This window comes from Dermacentor albipictus, chromosome 6, assembly GCF_038994185.2.
Source record: "Dermacentor albipictus isolate Rhodes 1998 colony chromosome 6, USDA_Dalb.pri_finalv2, whole genome shotgun sequence".
Taxonomy (NCBI): domain Eukaryota; kingdom Metazoa; phylum Arthropoda; class Arachnida; order Ixodida; family Ixodidae; genus Dermacentor; species Dermacentor albipictus.
Genome location: NC_091826.1, coordinates 74669740 through 74691693, shown reverse-complemented (window position 1 = coordinate 74691693; position 21954 = coordinate 74669740). Strand labels below are relative to the sequence as shown.

The 21954-nt window shown below is 46.4% G+C and overlaps 1 protein-coding gene across 1 annotated transcript in view; it reads right to left on the bottom strand.

The window, feature by feature from the left end:
* Positions 1-21954, bottom strand: part of LOC139061210 (calcium-activated chloride channel regulator 1-like) — a 272282-nt gene that overhangs the window by 13599 nt on the left and 236729 nt on the right. Inside the window, exon 15 of the mRNA XM_070540867.1 lies at positions 7433-7708. Coding sequence (XP_070396968.1) covers positions 7433-7708 — 276 coding nt within the window. The remainder of the gene's footprint in view (positions 1-7432; positions 7709-21954) is intronic.

Sequence of the window (21954 nt, the reverse complement as noted above, 5' to 3'; positions counted from 1 at the left end):
TTGTTACTTCGTTCCGGTGATGTGGAAGCGAATGTGGGCCCTGACAGGCGAGCTAAAGCCCTGCTCGATACGGATTCATTGCCTGATGACCCTTCCGAAAAGATCAGTCATATTTACCCTCGTTAAAGACCTTCATACGCGCTCAGCTAATTCCGCTAAAGTCCAGGACGAGGTGGCTACTGATGTTAAAGAGATAAGGACGAGCCAAAAGAAAATCGAAGCTCAACTTACACCAATCCAGAAGAGGCTTCATGAGCTTGAAAGAAAAACTAAATCACTTGAGCTCCTAGAGCGCGCTGTTGATACCATAGAGGACTCAGTCAAGTCGGTTGACGCCCATCTTGGCCATTTAGAATCCCGCCTGAAAGAGCAAGTGGACCAATCTCGACGCAACAACATAATTCTTCGAGGTATTCCAGATTCTCCAGAATCGTGGGAACAATCCGAGTCCAAGATAAGGCCCACCTTAGCAGGTGCGCTTGACACCCTATCGGACAACACGATCGAGCGCGCACATCACTTGGGATCATATTTGCAAAACAAATGCCACCCTATGATCGTCAAATTGTCTGATTTCAAATTAAAATAAAACATTCTTTCAGCAAGAGCAATACTACAAGAGAAAAATTTAGGCGTTAGTGAAGAGTTTTGTGCACTTTCTGCACTTTTGTGCAGCCACACGTGAAGTGAGGTGCAAACTATTCCAGTTTGCTAAAGATCAACCTGGCGCACCTGCCTACCAAGTGCGTTACGGAAAGTTAATAATAAATAAGAAAAAATATGTCTGCTACCCCATAAGTCAATGTGTCAAAGAAAACGAGTCGTCACGAACAAGCATAGCTGCAGACAATACAGAGCATGCGCCTGGGCAGTCGACGTCCCCAGCTCGCTTAGTGAGATAGGAACGCGACAGGGCCAACAAACGCAACCTATCGAATACTTCAGTTCTTTTTACTACCATCGGAAGCATTACCAACAAACGCGTTGCACTGGAATCGGCCATCGACACGTGCGGGCCAGACATTATCGTTTTAACCGAAACATGGCTTTATCTACAAATGGGGGCCATGAATTATTCATGAACTCGTGCGACTTTTTGTCTACCGCTGTGACCACGATATACGCCAAGAGGTGGTGTACTGCTGGCGATAAATAAAAGGCTGCCTTCAAATTGCATTAAACTTGCATCCAGTTTGGAGATTGTATGGGCAGTCGTTAAACTAGCACATCAAAAATAATTTTCGGTGTCTGCTATCGCCCCCCGAATTTCACTGCAACATGTGTGAGCGATTTGCACGATGCCATTGATAGTGCTTGCTCCCGTCACACCACAGTGCCAATTTTCTTGCTTGGTGATTTTAATATGCCAAATATTAAGTCGTACAATGATCCCCCAACAGTGTATCCTAACTCCTCTATGGCGCGAGAATTCTTAGAATTGTGCAATACCTTTTCGCTGACCCAAATGGTTAAGGAACCAACAAGAATAACCACATCTGTTTCCAATACACGTGGCCTTGTTTTTACTACCCGAACCGATCTTATTACCGACCTAACATGCTGGCCAGGTATCAGCGATCATTGCCTACTTTCATTTAAAGTTTGCCTCGACTGACCTAAACCGATTAAAAAGATCAAGACATTAAGAAATTATAACAAGGCTGATTTTCTTTCAATTTATTATGAACTCGCAGTGTTCCTTGATAAATACTTGCGTGAATTTGAATGCCGTAATGTTCAGTCAAACTGGAGTATCTTTTTCATAAAGTGATTTAATTACCAGATAGGCAAATCCCTATTTACACGATCACCTCTAATTCGAAAAACCATGGTATAATCATCAGCTAAATCGCTTGTCTAATAAAAAAAGCGCCTGTTTAAATCGGCTAAACTAAGCCCTACCAATGTTCGTTGGTCAGCCTGCAAACAGAGTGCCGATGAGTACGCACAGGCCCTAAAAGACGCCAAAGATAACTTCATAAGCAGCACATTACCTCGTATGCTTAAAACTAACCCTAAACAATTTTGGCACATGATTAATTTTAAAGACAATATTATAATAGCGCTCAGTGACGTTAATGGTGACGCTATACCAGCCAACCAGTGTCCCGGAATAATAAATGAGGTTTTCGCAACACATTTCTCGTTACCTAGCAATTCCACTCCGCCACACCTACGACCATATGATCTTGATGTAATGTTCCTTCTAATTATCAGCTATGATAATGTCGCAAGCATAATTAGGTCACTAAAACCATCCTCTGCGCCGGGTAGTGATCACACTGTTGTGAAATTTCTTCAAAGCACAGTTTGTTATACATCAATCATCTTAACTAAAATTTTCAAGCAATCATTGCACGATGGTTTTCTTCCATCCGAATGGAAATTCGGGAAGGTAATTCCAATTATAAATAAGGCAATAAGCATTCCCCTCTAAACTACAGACCGATTGCGCTTACAAGTATACCTTGTAAGATTCTAGAGAATACCTTGGCTTCTCATCTTGCTACTTTCTTGGAGTCGAATTCATTTTTCGCACCATCACAGCATGGATTTCGCAAATCATACTCGTGTGAAACCGAACTAACACTTTTTGTACACGAACTAAACACCACTCTTGACAATAGGTCCTTGGTTGACTGCATCTTCCTTGACTTTGCTAAAGCCTTTGACAAAGTGTGTCACAAACTGCTCATCTATAAATTACGACTACATAAGCTCGATCCCTGTATTTTAATCTGGATTGAAAGTTTTCTTGCTAATCGTTATCACTTTTTTTCAGCTAACGGCGCGAACTCAGAAGAATGCACAGTCAATTCTGGTGTACCGCAGGGCACTATATATCTATCTACCATCTATATTAACGATTTACCATCCTGCGTTTCCTCATCCGTTCATTTGTTTGCCGATGATTGCGTAATTTTCCGAGAAATAACAAGTTCAAATGACGCCGCTCTTCAAGCTGACATTAACGCAGTCTTTGAGTGGTGTAATACATGGCTTATGAAACTAAACATTAAAAAAGGCAAATTCAAGCGAGTGTCGAGAAAGATTACTTGTTTACCAACTTATCACTTAAACAATTCACTAATCGACAGCGTATCTTCATATAAGTACCTCGGAGTTCACATCAGTAGCAATTTAACATGGGATACACGCATTTCTCATGTTGTCTGCAACGCTAATCGCATGCTCGGATATCTTCGTCATAGCTTTGCAAAATCACCTTCGTCTCTCAAACCAATGCTATACAAAACACTCATTTGCCCTCAGTTAGAAGATGCCGCTTCGGTTTGGGATCCGCATTAAAATACTTTGGTACATACGCTTGAAATGGCGCAAAATGATTCGGTCCGTTTTATACTCTCTAATTACAGTCGAATCTCGAGCACCACGGTAATGAAAGCTATCCTTAATCTACCTACGCTTGCTTCTCGACGTACGATGCTTCACTTAAGCCTTTTTCACAAACTGTATCGTCATCCCTACCTGCATGATTTACTAATACTTCCTCCCCATTACGTTTCGCACCGTTTAGATCATGCTCAAAAAGTTGGCACTCCGTTGTGTAAAACATAAACATTCCTACATACCACGCACATCAAAGGATTGGAATTGCCTTCCCAAATTGGTAGTAACAGTTTCAGATCATGAAAAATTTGTGAACTCATTACCCATGCTCTGTAACATCTTACTTTTGTCTTTCTTTTTATAGCTATTATTGTATAATTCGAAAAACTGGACTGCTTCTTTGTATATATTTAGTATTTTTGGTAACATGTATTTTGCCTCTTCATAACTGCTATCGCATAATTAGAAACATTGTGCTGCTTCTTGTAGTTAAAATATTGTTGTTCTTCTATGCTTTGTACCACTCCCCTCTGTAATATCTGCTGACCCTGAGGGTATCATAAATAAATTAATAATTAACTAATTACTAATTAATTAAAATTAGCGTATTTGCATGTACTTCCTTCATCTCAGTAAATTCAGTTGTTGGCGCTACGTGCGGCTCTCGTCTGCATCTTTTGCGTCCTCGCCTTTCGCGCTGTTCCCTAGATCAAGACGTTGAATCAACTAGCCGACACATTCACTTTATTACATCCCTCTAGGGACTCTGTAACCGGCGCTAGCCGGATTCAACCCGCGACTCCGAGATAAGCAGCACGACGCTATCCCCACCCGGCTAGCGTTGCGCCTGATAGCAGGCGCTTTATCTAAGTTTATCTAAGTTTATCTAAGTTTATCTAAGTAACATAGGTTTTCGAGAATCGCTTGTGGCCTGCAGATCAAATCGACATATCCAGCTGGAGTACTCGCATAGGGCATTACTTACAATGAAGAAAATAGTGCTGTAGACAAATTAACACGTTTTCACTAATCTACCAGTCGACCAATTACATTAACGCACATATAGCCATATAACAATTGAACCTAGAGATTTCACTAGACACATGCGCTTATAACAAATTTTTAAATTAGCACTACTTTTCAGATGAATCCAGTCAAACTGGCAGTAAGAAATGCACTGTTATTCCACTTACCTTTATCACAAACGGTTTTTTAATGTTATCAAACAGAAAAGTTACTGGAACACCAGTGCATTGTTCCATATTACCATCTTGTAGTCTTTTTAATCATCAGAATGAAACTAATCATCATTCTACTTTCGCTTCAAATTTTCGGAACTCTCGTCTAAAAACTGCTGTAATCAACAGAATTCATTTTAAGTGAATATGACTGTCGAAATGGCCAACTTCAATTAGCAAATTGTAGTATGTGCCCTAAAGTAATTAGTTTCAGCTCATTAGCCAAAGTTAGTTAACTGTTTAAATATCCTCCCTACTTCCGAAGTGTATTAAAGTTTACAGATTTTCGTGAGCTTTTCAGAAATTTATGTTTACGTTACAAAGACGAAGAGTGAATTTTAGTATGTCACAATTATCGGCTGTTTTCACTCAGCATGATGTCCAATATATTGGACACTGGAACTCTACCCAGTCATTCTTGTGGTAGTAGATAAGCAGTAGCAAAGGGCAAACTTAATATAGCAAATGGCTTCAAAAGTGCAAACTCTGTTCAATTATCAAAATTTCATTAGAGAAAAAGAACGAGCGATAAAGTATGAGGCATAGAACTTACTTTTTGGCGGTTGCCGTAGAAAGCTGTGCTGCTGAATGCCGCCATTGCGAACACCCCTGATGGCCAAACTACTAATGCATCTTCAACAAAACTTTATAGATGGCGCTAGTAGGTATCTAAAATATTGGACAATTTGGTTTTACGGGCTAAAACGTGCTGCCCCCTGGATAGTGACGGAGTATTTGATGTCCAATATATTGAACAAAGGCCCCATAGCAGGCAATAAGGAGGATATAGTTTTTTTTTATTTCTCATGAAATAATATCTGCCACTCAGGGTAATCTATCGCAGTATTTGCCAAAGACGATACAATATTTGCCAAAGACTTGCCAAAGACGAGATTTGATAAATTGTTAGCGATAAAAAGCTATACTCATATAACTGAAGTACCTCGCAGTGTGAGCCTTGCATGGACAATGCTTTTGTATTACGGCCAAGATAAAAAATTGCTTCGTTTATTAGTCGAAACATCGTTTTTTCGTTGTTTGAGTGCAATACATTTTCTTTAATTTGTTTTGAGGCTGTCGTGGTCGTACTCGAACCATTATCTGAATAAAACTTTCGATTGCTATGGACAACTCTCATCATGCGTTCGTAGTTATAATTACACGTTCGCTGCTTACAAAGTCCTTGAACGAAGTCCCGCATCGATCGGGGCGAGAAAGCTCCTCAATAAAAAGTGCGATGCAAATTATTATTTGCATCGCACTCATTTACTGCCGAGGTTTCTCACCCCGATTGATACGCGATCAAGGAGGGTTCCTATTCGTACGAGTTACAAACATTTACGCTCCATCCTCGTAGGCATCGGCTGGTCACACATCGTCAAAAAACAAAAAAAATTAACCCCGACTGCACTTTTGTGCCACACAGCGGCGCATTCAGACCGATAGCTGACGAATTTCGAACTACAGTGTCATTGCGGCGTCCCAGTTTTGCGACGCATTTGGTAGAATTACAGACAGGCCGCCGCGAGCTAGTATTCTCACTTTCTATGAACACGCTACGACATGGAAAGCCTACCTTATGAAAGTACATTCGTTTGCATTATTTATTTATTTATTTATTTATTTATTTATTTATTTATTTATTTATTCGTTTTTATTTATTTATTATTTATTTATTTAAACACCTTCAGGCCCCGAGGGCATTGCAGAAGGGAGTGGAATGCGCGAAAAACGAATGTCTATAACACCGAAATGCTGCAATACAGAAAACAAGAACAGGAAAAGGTAACCATGCTGCATTAAAATGCAGATTACTGAAAATAAACAAGATCTTCAATAGCAGATTTAAACAAGTAAGTGTCGGTAATTGCTCCATTTGAAGTGGTCAGGCGGTTGCAATCGTTACTTCTTTTAGGAATGAATGAGTAAATATATCAGTTAGTCCAAGAAAACGAGACGCCTACTTTATGAAGGTGAGCTCTACGGGATGAAATGTACTCTGGCTCATATGTAAGGACTTCTTTAATATGGCAATGATGATATTTTTTGTTACAGAGTGCTAACCGAGACACCTTCTTTCGTAAGGGAAGAAGAGACAGGTTCAAACTAGTTTTAATGGTAGACACACTAGACAGACAAGAGTAGTTGTGAAGTACGAATCTTGCGCATAGATTTTGCACCAATTACAAAGTTTGAATGATAGACTAAAGACCGGATCACACACCGAGCATGCATATTCAAGTTTTTGGCGTGCGAGCAATTAATAGAGTAAAAGTTTTAATGAAGATGGTGCCATAGAGTAATTGCGGCCTAAATACCCAGCATACGATTGTCATCGTTGACAATGAAGGTAATATGTGTATGGAAGAACAGAATATTGGTTACGAAAACATCTTCAGAATCATCAAATCGATGCCAGGGTGCTCTCTTCGTATGCTGAGCACAACTAAAACCGAGACTTCCAAACAAATGAAATACATTTTTGATGCCTACAGCATAATATTAGTAAATGCAATACAAGAAAGCCAACTACGTGTGCGTTGTTCATAGGCATTTCTTGTGTTCATTTTCCAGCAGGGCACCATTGTGAACACTAAATAAGAAAGCAAGGCGACACTTCGCTCACTAGCAATTAACGTGTTTAAAATATTCGGCAATATCTCGGCTTGCATTATTCGCGACACTCGTCACAAACTCAGTGTCCTCGACGCTAGTTACGCGCAAAAGAAAAAAAAGGAAGCGAAAATTCGTGTTGCTTCTGTGACCAGCACTAACCTTCCTGCTGAGTATTCTGAAGCCACGTCTCCGTGTGTTCGTGAGTTGCGTTCACAGACATTACGCACCTTTTCCATTTGTCATGTGAGCCCCAGGCCAAATCCATATAAGAGTGATGACAGGCGTTCTGTCCTTCTCAACGTGCCCAATGGTACTGTGAAAGGCGATGATTCTACCAGGAGGAACATCAGCCTCGTGCAGGTTACTGGTGACCTTGAATGAACCGCAAGCTATGACCCTTTGGAATGGGGGCGTAGGCTCAACGTCATCCAAAAGGTAGTGGGCTGGTGGGTACTTTGTTGGCCCCGGTACGAAGTAGCTGAGGTTTACCCGCACCGTTCCCTCTGGAAGCAACATAGACACAGTGTTACTGTATTGTCCACATAGCGTAGTGGTAGTAACATAGTATTTACAACCTAGCGACTGCATTATCTCCAGAAACAACCAGTTCAAATAGCGTCTGCTAAGCTGATCGCTTCTGGAATGCATACGTGACCCCCCTACCCCCTACCCCCCCCCCCCCCCCCCCCCCAGCGCACACCGCCACAAATACTCAGGTCACACAGATGCAGGCAATGACTATCATCCATTGTGCTTCTTTTTGCGGCGTAACTGCTATTCTCCAGTTGCTCGAAAGTTTTCGTGGCATGCTAACGACAAAAAACCTCAAACTCAAAAAGGGTTTTTGTTGGTGTTTTCACGTAACAAAACCATGTTATTTTCTCGTATATTCGAATTACAATTTGATGGTGTCATGTCCGCAGGTTGTGTACAAGTCGTACGACTTTTTTGACACATTATACTTCGAGAAATTCAATTTGTCCAATAACTGCAAAAATAAAGACGAATGACGATGGACCTCAAACGGCAGCTCCAAAAGGGCATTGTATTTCAGCTCATGGGTAACAGCATTGTTTTCTCGTATATTCATATAACAACGCGAAGCTACAGTGTCTGCAGCTTGTGCATAAGTCGTACTTTACGCATTTTCCGACGCTATTTGCCTTTAAACACAAATTTTGTTCAATAAGGCAGTTGCGATTGGCGGATGGCCTAGAAGAATGATGATGTATGCTGCACTTTCGCGCATGCGCGTGCCCGCGTGACGCACGACGCCTGTGGTGGTGGTGGTGCTTGCGCAACGCTGTTTAACGTCTGGTGGGGTGACGGTACCTGTAAGTGACGGTACCTGCAATTGAGGCGGGCATTTTTCTTTCATGACCACCCCTCATGCACGCTGATATCTGTTTAAGTTTAGCCGGTTTAATTGTTGTCAGAAAAAAAAATCAACTCATCCCCTAGTGGTTCACATCTATCGAAGACATGTCTGCTTGAGCGAGTTGGGGTTCAGAGTGGGACGGAGTAATTGCGCACGGCACTCTATCGCGTCACGTCTCATGTGACGGGAGTAAGAGGAGCGTGCGGCTGCTTACAATGTTTCGCCCGCTATCTTTGGGGTCGGCCAACACATTCCGACTGCACGTACTGGTGAGATGGATTTAGACTGCACTACCTGCGGATCTCCACTCGAAAGAGGCACAAACATACCAAATAAGAAAAGGGAAGCGTTCTCGCTTATATAGGCTTTGTTTTTAAAGAAGGACGTTTGTTTAAAGAAGGTTTTTTAAAGAGTTAAGCAGACAATCCTGGCATTGCGCTTGTCGTCCCGCTGCGTGTAGTGTACTGAATAATGCTTGCACCGGACAGCCATTTGTGTGCTGCCACATTGCACAACCCATCGCACTGCTTCTCGGCCCCACAAGGCCCCTACGTGCCGCGGAGTTGACGCTGACGTTTTCTCCTGAAGTAAAACAAGAGTGTGCTTTCATTCCACCAAGCTGATTCCGCAAAGCGATTATATGTCATTTCTGTTCGGAAGCTAGAAAAAAAGAAGACCAACGAAAAAGACACGGTTCTCAAAACGCAGGAAAACAAGTACAAATTCACTTCCTGGTCTTCCAGTGCAGCGACATAGCCTAGACAAATGGTACTAATATTAAGCGGCTGCGGCGGCCTATTTGACTGCCACCCGCACTGCTTGCGTTAGATCGCACCTAAAGGTGATCTTACTCGAAGCTCTCACAATTTTTGCAAGTTATAAATGATAAATTGGGTCATACTGTCAACACGATAAATCCAACAGGTGATGGTACCCCGGAGGCCGGCTGTGTACAAATGTTAAACACCGCATGCTTTTCGCATTTACCAAAGAAACTGTTACCCAGGACTTTTTCTAACCAATCACCATAACACTGCATATGCTGTTGATTATATCCTCGGTAGAAGACATTTCTTAATTATAAAAAAAGGAATCTGTCTGCTTTCGTAGGCGGGGACGAGATCAACTGAAAGCTGTTGATTGAGTGCTAAACATATAGGATCGGCAAGTCTGAGCAAGTTGTCACTGTTAATTGTCTACAGTGACGAGACTACTGGAAAGGAGAAAACGTCATTGAAGTTGTGCAAACAGTGAATAATGACTCCCATTTTGTAGATCTCCACATTTTCTTAACATGTTTGCTATGCAAAAAAATTACACTTCTCATATATTCTCATACCATTAACTTGTTTCACTCGGTGATTGACATTCACCCTTGTCAACAGTGATTAAGTAAGGAGCTTTCTTGTAGAGCGCCATTAGCAATCTTGCTCCTTATCTTGTCACGTTAACCTTTATAATAACTTTGAAACTGATGCCATCTATTTTAGGCATGATGAAGACTTGCATAGAACCTAGCATCAACGCTTGCTACTTACATTGTTGTAATTGAGCCTATATACGTTGTAATTTGAATAGAGAAATTATAAACCAATCGTTATTGCCAATAACAAGTCGTATAAACTTGGTTCTCTGAGTGTCATCGCTTTACTGATATGCACACATGTCTAGCGGCCGAAACAGTCTATGAGCGAGCTGTAGATACTGACGGTAGAAACAATGGGCTTAGAAATGCCGGAGACATATCAGTGCTGATTTCACTCCTAGAGTGCAAGAATAACCAGTTCATTTGCGGGCTGTGTTCCTCCTACATGTCGAGCTGCAACAATACATTGTTCAAGAGCATACAACCCAAAATTTATTTCCAGTACCACGTCGTAATGCATTTCATTACCAGGTACGGCACATATTCCGAGCAAGTATCTGAGTTTTCTCAAGGTAATATTCAGTTTGAAAAAAGCTTAGCTGTGCATTGCATGTGTAACACGGCATGGTAAGGGTTAATGTCTCCAAGTTGCCAACGTTCATCATACGGATACTCTTTCGTAAAAATTACGCCCCTCGCCACACATATGAAAATAGATAGGACATCTGGAACCTATTCAATATATACATACAGTTATCATAGTTTTGTCGCTTTAAAGTAGTCTAAAGGCGGTCTGGATGTGTGTATATACGTAGAAATACATGCTGTGTTTTCAGATCATGGGTGTTCCTATTATACATTAATGATATCACACAAGTTATCGAATCGTAAATTGCGCTTCTTGCGCATGACTGCGCAGTGTATCGGAAATTCACTAATTTCAAGGACCAAATTCCCATGCAAAGAAATAATAACAAAAGTAATTATTGGTTCCTGCGGTTTTGCACGCAATTCAACATGAAGAAAGCAGCTTTCATGGAATTTATTTGATAAACGCAAGCTCCTCCGAATTGTTAAATCATTTGTTGGCAGATAGGTTTAGCGGAGGCAAGGAATACAAGTTTTGACAGCTTGAGAACGGACGACTGGCTTTATTCAAAAGTAAAAATAGGTTCGCCGAGTTGCAGTGGTAGTGCCTCAGTGTGGCAGCCGCGTCGCTTGCAAGAAAGAGCAGGGACAATAACCGTCACGCCGAGGCAAACTGGATTGAAGACCGAGCAAGTGGCAATGACCCGCGCGGCGGGGGTTAAAGAAGAGACGGACGGTCGCTACAAGAGCTCCCTTCCCCACCCCCTTTAGAATGCCGGAGGCTTAGGTGTGAATGGTGGAATGAATGAAGAGATAATTATGTTCAAGATAGGTCGGTTTTATGGGGTAGCACGACACTCTCTCTTTCATGAGGCGAACGTCAACTTCAAGGCCTTCTCTGAACGCGAAACCACACGAAAGGGGAATTCATAGGATGGAGTCAATGGTGGCTAGATAGAGTCGCACCGCAGAAAACGTGCGAGGTTGTGTCCATCGTCGGGAAACTAAACGCAGGCTGCCAGGAATGTATCGTGCCTATGTGCTGTGCGGCAGCTGCCGGAGTGCCTTGCTGGGGGGCGAAGGACTGGCTTGGAACGCGGGTTGCGGATTGCTGACCCATAGAGCATCATCATCCTTGGTTGTTAGCAGCCCTAATAGTACTCGAGGTAGCCTTTCCACTGCGGGAACGACGCAGTCCCTCAGTCCCCACCAGCAGGCCCCAGTCCTGGCCGGCCACGCCCAAGAGCGCCCAGCCGAGCCTCGAGCAACCGCTCGCGGTTCAAGTCACTTTGTCCTCCACTTCTTCGACTGCTGGCTCCGATGCCAAAGTTCTCATTCCACCCACTGCTGTCTGTCGAGCATGGCGGTCAATGACGCCTTCAGTTGTTGGTGGAGACGCTCGACCATGCCGTTGCTCTCTGGGTTGTGAGCCATGATATTATGAATGCGCGTGCCCAGCAGTCTTGCCAGGGCAGAAAATAGGGAGCTTTGGAATTGTCGGCCTCTGCCAGTAGCCACACGAAACAAATGACCGTGCCGACACAATCGCTTACCAAGAAATGCTTCCGCCACTTTTTCTTGCAGAGGCGTCGCCTCAGGTCACCTTGAGTACCGGTTAACAAACGTGAGGAAGCACCTGAAACCTTGGCAGGGCGGAAGAGGCCCCACCAAGTCTAAGTGCACATGATCTTATCGGCTCTCTGGTGGTCGAAACAGCTGCACCACTGAACGCGTGTACCGGGTCACTTTCATGGCTTGGCAGGCCTGGCATCTTCTTGCCCAGCTTCAAATAACTTTGTTGATCCCTGGCCACACAGGCCAGATATGAATTGATTCGAATATTGACCGCCGAAACGGATGGGACACGAACGTGCGAGGAACTCCTTGCGATGTGTCGCAAGTGGCCAATGTTGTTGTGTAGGGAAGCGCCACCTCCGCAAGTTGGAGTGAAAAACCTTTTTACCTTCACTGGCGCAGCTCGGAATCGTGTAGCTCGGCGGAGGCTAGAGCTTGGAAATCCACAGGGCCAGCAGGCACAGCGCCGATCCGTGACAGTGCGCGAGCTGCCTGATTTTCTGTCCCAGAGATAAGGTCGATAAAGATAACAAATTCGGAGATAGAAGAAAGCTGCCGAAGCTCATGTGCTGAGCACGAGCAACTATTGTTGTTGAAAATATAGGCTAACGGCCTGGGGTCGGTCAGAATGTAAAAGCTACAGCCTTCTCGAAAAAAAAAAACGGAGATCCTTGACAGCGCAATAGATGGCCAACATGTCCCTCGCGAAGGTGCTGTAGTGAGCTTTTTTATGTTTGAGACACTTTGAGAAGAAGCCCAGTGGTCTGCAATCTGTGTCATCGTGCTGCTGCAGTACTGCACCCACTGCCCTGGTCGATGCTTCCATCATAATGGGAGCTGGTGCGTCGGGCAAGGGATGAACCAGCAACGCTGCAGTCGCCAACCGCGTCTTGGCATCCTGAAAGGAGTGTTCGTGCTTCGAGGACCAGTGGAAGGTAGGCATAATATTTTTGGTGTTGCAATCGAGCACGTTTGTAAGTGTTTGAAGAACTTACGCACAGTGTGGTACGAAGATCCTGTGAAAATTTGTCAGCGTCAGAAACTTGCGCAACTTCTGGAAGGAGGTTGGAAAGGGGAAGTCCTCAATTGTGTGCACCGGTGATTCTTAGTGGCGTACTGGGCGTTGGGGTGAAATGCGATGGTCGAGAAGATCCAGGGCTTCAACTCCGAAAATGCATTTCTGGGGCTGTAGCACAAGGCCGTGCTTATCCAGTCGCTCAAATAGAAGGCGAAGTGTTCGTCTGTGCGACTTGCAAAGAGAATGTCGTCAAGGTAGACAAAAATGAACGGCAGTCCACGCGTAACCTCGTCCGTGAACCTTTGGAAAGTCTGCGCCGCATTCTTCTGATATTAATGCATACGGCAAAAGTCAAATAGGCCAAATCAAAAAGTGATTGCTGTCTTCAGATTGTCACTTGGTTTGACAGGAATGCGGTGCTACGAGATCATCAAATAGATCTTGATCTATAATTTGGCTCCTGCGAGCTGAGAGCCGAGTTCATGTATGTGGGGAAGGGGATATTTATTCGGAGTAGTGATGCAATTTGAGCCTCGGTATTCAACATAAGGCCGCTAATCACCACTGTCCTGCTTCGAAGCGTGATAGAGAGGGGAAGACCGACTGCGGGAGGAAGGACGGAAAACCCTGAGCTGAAGTGTGCGTTCGAACTCACGAAAGGCGACTTCCAACCTCCTTCCCGCTAGCCTCCGTGGCCGGGCGGCGACAGGTGGGTCGGTGGTGGTGATATGATGCATCACCTTGTGTTTCGCGGGCAGCGCGTCGTTTCGGGGCTTCGTGAGATGCGGGGACCCAGCAAATATATTGCCTTCCGTTGAGAGCAGAGGAAATGTGCAGATGTGAGATGAGGTGGACTGTAGACTAAGCAAATCGAGGGATGTGACGTTTTCCTTTACGCGACGATCGCGAACACTGACATCTATGTTAAAATGGCTGAGGAAGTCCGTTCCCAGTAAGGCAACGCGGACGTCGGCGATCACAAACACGCATCTGTTCAAGCGCGAGAGTTCGATGTCTAGTGTTCTTTATTGGAATCCATACGACACGAACACAGTGTTACTCACTGCGCGGAGCGTGGGTGCAAGACTTAACCGCGTTGGCGATCTGCAGCTGTGGTGGGACCGATAGACAGTTTGGCTCCGGTTTCGACAAGAAGGGGGGTGCCAGTGATGCGGCCGACTACGAAGAATAGGCGACTTGTGCGAGGGCCGATGTCGCATGCCGCCGCTAGCGATGGCTGGTGCACTTCGCGTCCATGAACAGGGCCAGATGCAGAGAATTGCTTGTTCGCGAAAGCGATGGTGATGCGAGCACAACTGCCGCGGCGAGTCTCTGGGATGCGCTGCGAGTCTGTGAAGGCGAATGGTTGCGCTGAAGTTGGTTGCCAGTATTGCCACCCGTTGTCAGCTTCTCCCGTGCGCTGGTAATGCGGTTGACTGTTTCTTCCAGGCGCGTGAGTCGATCTCCTGGCTCTGGGACTCACGCAGCGGTGATAGAAGACTTGAAATCTATTATGTGGTCAGCGAGTTCAGCTAGCCGATCTAGACTCGTCTAGGCGGAACTCGCCAACACCATGCGTGGGAACTGTGAGGGGCGTTTCTAGAAGCGCTAGCACAAAATTGGAAGCTGCCGCTGTCGTTTGCGGAGTGCTCCCTCAGTAACTGACGCAACCGGTACAGGAGTTGTGACGGTCGTTGGTCGCCGTGTTCCTCGGAGAGGAGCTGTTGAAGCCTACTATATTGCGGTGACTCGAGGCGGTGCAGGACCGTGCGTTTCAGGTAGTCGTATGCTGGGCTGAAGGCGTATCCGCTAGCCAGTCGTCTATTGCATCGGCGATGAGCCGTGCTATAGACGACTGTATAGATGGGAAGTAATGAGCAGGAGTTGATTGAAAATGGACTGCTTCTTACATTACCCAAGCTTGAGCATTCCTGGGCCAAAAACTGGGAAGCTGAAGCACTGCGGCGATGACAGGAGACGTCACCATGGCACCACTTGTATCAGCAGGAATAGGAGCAGCGTCGTACATGGCTAGTGTTCGAAAAAAAAAACTTAAAAGTCTTTTGTCACCACTTGTTGGGAGCTCATTTTGGCGGAGGCAAGGAATAAACGTTTTGAGAGCTTCATAACGGAGAATCAGCTGGCTTTATTCAAAAGTAAATCCAGGATTGCCGAGGGGCAGTGATGGCGCCCCAGTACGGCAGCCGCTTCTGCTGCAAGAAAGAGCAGGGGGCAATGACTCCTACGGTGCGGCAAACTTGATTTCTGGAGCACTGTTGGTGCAACTACGGGGCGGACGGTCGCTGTACTATAATGATATGGCAATAGCTAGGCTATCAGAGTATAAATATTTAGGAGCATACACATAATTTCAATTGGCAGCGTCATGTTTACTACGTAATAGTTAAAGCAGGCCAGATACTGAGGTTTGTTCTTCGAATTGCAGATACGTTTATTTGAACTTCTAAGGGGCTACTTTATTTTACATTCGTGACGTCTGCCCTTGAATACACATGCGCAGTTTGGGAGCTACCACTATGGAAGACATCGCTAAAGTAGAAAGGGTGCAAAATATGCCAACTTGCTTTGTCGCTGTACAATATGACAGAAACTTTAGTGCCACACGAGTAAAATAGGTTCTGAAATGACATAGTTTAGACCATCGTCATCGTGCAGTTCACCTGACAATTTTCTAAAATATTTATTCTCTCTGTTGCTGGCATCCACAGGGGCGAGTACCTGAGGGAACCTACATGGCGAGATGACCTCAAGCTGAGAGTACGCGAATACTCGTATAAAACGAAATTATTTATTATTTCGTTCTTTTCGACAACGAATCGCAAGTGGAACCGGTTGCATCCTTCGAATGTAGTGGTTCCTTCTAATGATGATTTCTTTTACTTGGTTAACTAGCTGATTCGATAAGCTCTACTGTCCGCTTACCGTGAATAATTTACATTGTTAGGAGTGTAACTTTGTGTTTGTTGACTGATATACAATTGTTTTCAATGGTTCTCACCTAAATCTAATTTTGACTTGTGCGCACTTCTGTTACGTTGAATTACCTGCTAAAGTGATGTTAACTGCATCTTAATGATGCATGTGTAACTAATTTCTCCCCCCGTATCTGTTTATAACGCCTGTTGGCGATATGGGCACAACCTCAATAAATAAGTAGAAAGGCCTCACCTTATTTGTATCAAACATTAGGTAAAGATCAGTGCTAAGCAGATAGGCGCTGTACAAAAAGCACAACTCAAAAACCGATATAAACACTAATACGTCACACATAAAAATGTTCAATACCACGAACAGCAGTTCATCGAATTTAAAACACTTGTAGAGGCTTGTGGCAGCGTGTCAACTCTAAGGAGACGGTCCCGTGTTAAGAATATAGCTAGTCCCGCGTAAAAGTGCCACTAGAATAAAACACGCTAACGCGGCCGGCCTCAATGGCCGCATCACCGAACTGCTAGTGGCAACCACCGGCAGCAGGACTCGTCACATAGAACATATCCTTAGCGCGACAGCTTATCCATCGGAGTGCCTCCACAGACCTGAAGCACTCGCGAAATTTGACGGTTCCGTTCTTGGAATCTCTCAACCGCCTTTTATGCGAAGCATATTACGAGACCTCAACCCAGCTCCTCAGGCGCGGCGGTGTCGCCCTCAATGACCTTTGACCCCATGCCATACCACGTGACACCGTGACGTCATAACAAAGAAGAAACGGGGCTCTAACTCGCGCCGTCGCCTTCAAGGCTGACCACGTGACACCGTGACGTCACGACAGAGGAGAAACGGCGCTCCAAGTCGCGCCGCCGCTCGCGGCGTCGCGGCGGTATATAAGCAGCTGCGCTAGTTTCTAGGTGGCTTTGGCTCAACTCTTGCAAGATGGGCTGGGTGGGAATCGAACCAGGGTCTCCGGAGTGTGAGACGGAGACGCTACCACTGAGCCACGAGTACGATGCTTCAAAGCGGTTCAAAAGCGCCTCTAGTGAATGCGGTGTTGCCTTAGAAGCGAGCTGTTTCTAAGGCTCAGGCGTGCGTCGCTTGCTCAGGCGCACATTTCTTTGCCGCACTGAACGCTGCGTTGCTCGACGCTCACCGCGTCCAATGCGGGGCGCGTAGTCGCTGCGCCGTAGCCCATTGTCTTACACCCCTTGGCGGGTCGACGGGAACGCTGTCGCTTTCCACTCTTGAAGGCGAAGCAGAGTAACACATGAGTTGGTTCTTCGTCTAGCCGAACCAAATATAGCCAAGCAACAGCAGTTCACCAGGCTAAACAGTGGTTCAACAACTAAAATAAAGGCTAGCATGCTTCGCATCCTGGGCTTAACCTTAACTAAGCCACATCCATTTGTTTCTTTTATGCAGTCATTGACAACCACTAATAATTTTTCGTTATACTCGGACTCGACTTTCTGGCCGCCCATTCTGCTCTGATTGACTGTTCCGCCGGCGTTGTACAACTTGACCCACCCCTTCCTGTTCCCGTCTACCTTCCTGCTCAAGCTCCAACTCAGCTTTGTTCCGCGGATTTTATACGCCTGCCATCTCTTGCAGCAACCTGCATCCCTGTCTTAGCCTGCCCACCTGTACCTGACGGAGACTACGCCCTTAGTCCCGCGACTTCAACCCTGCTTTCTCACAATGTCTCCTTTCCGCACACCATCGTTTCTGTTGCGGACAATCAGACATGTGTTCCTTTCCTAAATTTCGGACAGTGCCCACCTGTACTTCCTCGAGGCATGTGTCTTGCCACATTGTCACCGACGCACGTGTGCCACATTTCCGCTCTATCTGCTGCGCCGTCTTCGACCAATGCTCATTCTGCGCCTTCTACATCAGCCCCGACCGACGACATTACAAAGATGATTGCACCAGACCTCTCAACCCAACAAGCCGCAGAGCTCCGTTGCCTCCTCGAGTACTACTCCGACATTTTTGACCTGAACGATCGCCCTTTGTGTCAAACCACGGTCGTGAAGCATCGTATAAATACCGGCGATGCAGCACCTGTTCGCCGACGCACATACCGGGTGTCGCTTTCTGAGCGACATGTTAACTAGAGCGAGGTTGACAAGATGCATGGCAAGATTATTGAACACTCTTCCATTCCGTGGGTGTCCCCTGTTGTTCTCGTCAAAAAGAAAGATAACAGCTGGCGATTCTGCGTTGACTATCGTCATCTAAACACGATCACCAAGAAAGTTGTATATCCACTTCCCCGCATTGACGATGCTCTGGATTGTCTCCACGGTGCCACATATTTTTCATCTATAGACCTTGGCTCTGCATATTGGCAAATTGCCATAGATGAAATGGGCCGTGAAAAGACCGCATTCGTCACACCAGATGGCCTATATCAGTTCCGGGTAATGCCTTTTGGCTTGTGCAATGCCCTGGCGACCTTTGAACGGATGATAGACATGCTCTTGCGTGGTTTGAAATGGTCCATCTGTTTGTGCTACTTGGATGATGTCATCGTATTCTCTTCAACTTTTGCGACTCATCTTGAAAGACGTTCATCTGTTCTTTCTGTTTTTCGCACCACTGGCTTGCAGCTCAACTCATCCAAGTGCCACTTCGGTCACCGCCAAATAACCATGCTCGGACACCTCGTCGATTCGTCAGGCATTCGCCCCGACCCCACTAAAGTTCATGCTGTGCATAATTTCCCCGTACCAACTTATGCCAAAGATGTTCGCAGCTTTATTGGCCTTTGCTCGTACTTCCGCAGGTTTGTGCAAACTTTCGCCTATGTTGCCCGTCCCGTGACTTACCTCTTGAAGAAAGGCGTTCCTTTCTGTTGGAGCTCTGAACAATCGTCTGCTTTCTCACAGCTCATCACGCTGCTCACCGCACCTCCTGTTCTCGCCCATTTTGACGCCTCCGCTCCTACAGAAATTCGAACTGACCCTAGTGGCTACGGCATCGGCACAGTTTTACCTTGTGGTGACGAGCGACCTCGTAGACCGGTAAAGTCGGGCTCTCGCAGGAGAGGAAGAACAAGCACTCGATCGCTTATTGTAGCATTCTTTTTAATAATGTCCTTCGGAACGCTAGCCAGTGCCGGAGCGTGCCAGCCGCTCGTGCCTCGTGTAGACGCGAGCGTCTACGTCAACTCTCGTGCGACGCCGATGCTGCTGCCGCTAAAGTCCTTTAGCTGCCGCTACAGAGGGCTCCCCCCCTAGAGAGGAGGAAAGTTTGACGAACGATGGAAAGTCCACGTGACCCGGCGTGTCTTGGCGTTGGTCTTGGGTGTCACGTGCACTGGCGGCGGCGAAGGATGCAGCAGGGTCGCGTCGCATACTGGTGGAGCTGATGGCGCGGGTGCTTCGATGTAGGCGGGTTTCAGACGTGCCAGGGCAATTGTGTCTGATCGGCGGTTGACATTCACAACAAACGTCGTCGGACCACGCTCTAGAACACAATATTGCCCGGAGTAGTGTGGTTGCAAAGGCTTCCGCACGGCACAGTTACGCGCGAAAACGTGGGTAGCAGAGCTTAGTGCGGGAGAAACGTACGGGGGCCTTGCTTCTTGTGAACGTGTAGGCACGGGGCGCATCTGGCTGAATAAAGCTTGCAGTTCGGCAACACAGTGGGCAGGTGATGGCATAGGCGTTCGGGGGGTGGCGACAGAGAAATCGCACGGAAGGCGTAGGTGAGAGCCGTAAACTAGCTCAGCACAGGAGCAACCTAGTTCACTCTTGAATGCGGCTCTGATGCCAAGTAAGACGAGGGGCAAATGCAGGACCCACTTCTCCGGTGATTTATGTGCCATAACGGAGGCCTTGAATTGCCGGTGAAAACGTTCAACTAGTCCAATGGACTGCGGGTGGTAAGCAGTTGTGCGAAAACGTGTCGTTCCGAGTAGTTTGAGTAGCTCGTTGAAAAGTGCTTAGTCAAACTGCCGACCGCGATCTGTGATTATTGTGGATGGGCCGCCGAACCTTGCGATCCACGTAGACACGAAAGCTGCTGCAAAAGTGGGCGCTGAGATGCCAGATATAGGTGTAGCTTCTGGCCACCGTGTATAACGGTCGATGCATGTCAGTATGTAGCAGTAACCTTTCGAAGGTGGGAGAGGGCCGACGAGGTCCAGGTGTACGGTGTCAAAACGAACATCCGGTGGACGAAAAGTCTTGGCAGGCGGAATGGGGTGACGCTGGATCTTCGAACGTTGACACGACAAACAGCAGTGAACCCAATCGCGAACTTGTGCGTTTAGCCGAGGCCAAACGAAATGACTGGAAAGAAGCTTCTGTGTCGCGCGTACGCCAGGGTGCGACAGGTTGTGCACGGTTTCGAATAGACGCCTGCGGAGGGATGCCGGAATGTATGGTCTAGGTGTGTCGTTAGAAGTGTGGCAGACGATGGCCGTACCACCTGGGGTCACAACGGCGTCTTCCAATTTCAGGGACGTTGACGAATTCCGGAATGTACGAAGTTCAGTGTCGTCACGCTGTTGACTGGCGAGTAAGTCGGCCTCGATGATGAAAGGTTCCGATGTCAACGTGGAAACGATATTGACACGACTCAGAACGTCGGCTGGAACGTTGTCGGTGCCCTTGATGTGGCGGAACGTTGTTGTAAACTGGGAGATGTAGGAAAGGTGTCGAATATCGCGGGGCGAGCGACAGGACGCCGAACGATTCGTTGCGTGCACAAGGGGCTTGTGGTCCGTCGAGACAGTGAATGCCCGGCCTTCGAGGAAATGGCGAAAGTGCTTGATAGCCAGGTAAACAATGAGTAATTCACGGCGGAACACACTGTAGAGGGACTGCGCAGGCTTCAGTTTCTTGGAGAAAAAATCGAGTGGATGCCACTCATTGTCGATGAATTGGTGCAGAACGGCACCAACGGTGGTATTTGAAGCATCGGTCATGATGGCAGTGGGTGTGTCTGGCTTTGGGTGTCTAAGCAGCGTGGCGTCGGCGAGGGCAGACTTGACTCTTGTGAAAGCGTCGGTGGCCTCTTCAGTCCACTGAAGCACTTGTTTGCGTTTGTTCACCAGGAGAGCGTCTAGCGGAGCCATAAGTCGTGAGCACTCGGGAATGAATCGGCGGTAGAAATTGACGAATCCGAGAAATTGGCGAAGCTTGGTGAGTGTGGTCAGTCAGGGAAGGTTTTCGATGACGCGAATCTTGGACGGCAGAGGTCGAATGCCGTTAGCGTCGACGATATGACCGAGGAATTCGAGTTCGGGTTGACCGAATTCACTCTTGGCGGCGTAATGACAATTCCTTTACTGGCAAGGCGTGAAAACAGCAACCTCAAGTGGTGAAGATGTTCTTCTGCCGAAGAGCTTGAGACGAGAAGGTCGTCAATGTATGCAAAAACGAAAGGCAAACCTCGGGTGACGGAATCGATGAAACGCTGAAAGCATTGGCCCGCGTTCCGTAAACCGAAAGGCATGCGGAGAAATTCGAAAATACCGAAGGGTGTGGTGATGGCGGTTTTGGGAATGTCTTCTTCAGCGACCGGTAGTTGATGGTAGGTGCGAACGAGATCGATCTTAGGAAAGATCGTCGCAATGTGCAACGCTATCGTGAAGACCTGAATGTTTGGTAGAGGAGAGAGATCAGGAACTGTGACGTTGTTTAGTGACCGATAATCGCCGCATGGGCGCCAGTCCCCCGTCTTCCTAGGTACCATGTGAAGAGGTGATGCCCAGTTACTGGAGGAAGGGCGGATGATGCCAAGTTGCAGCATGTGCTCGAACTCCGCGCGAGTGATCTTGAGTTTCTCCTGGGACAGACGCCGGGGTCGGAAATAGACCGGTAGGCCGGAAATGACGATGTGATGGCACACGTCATGT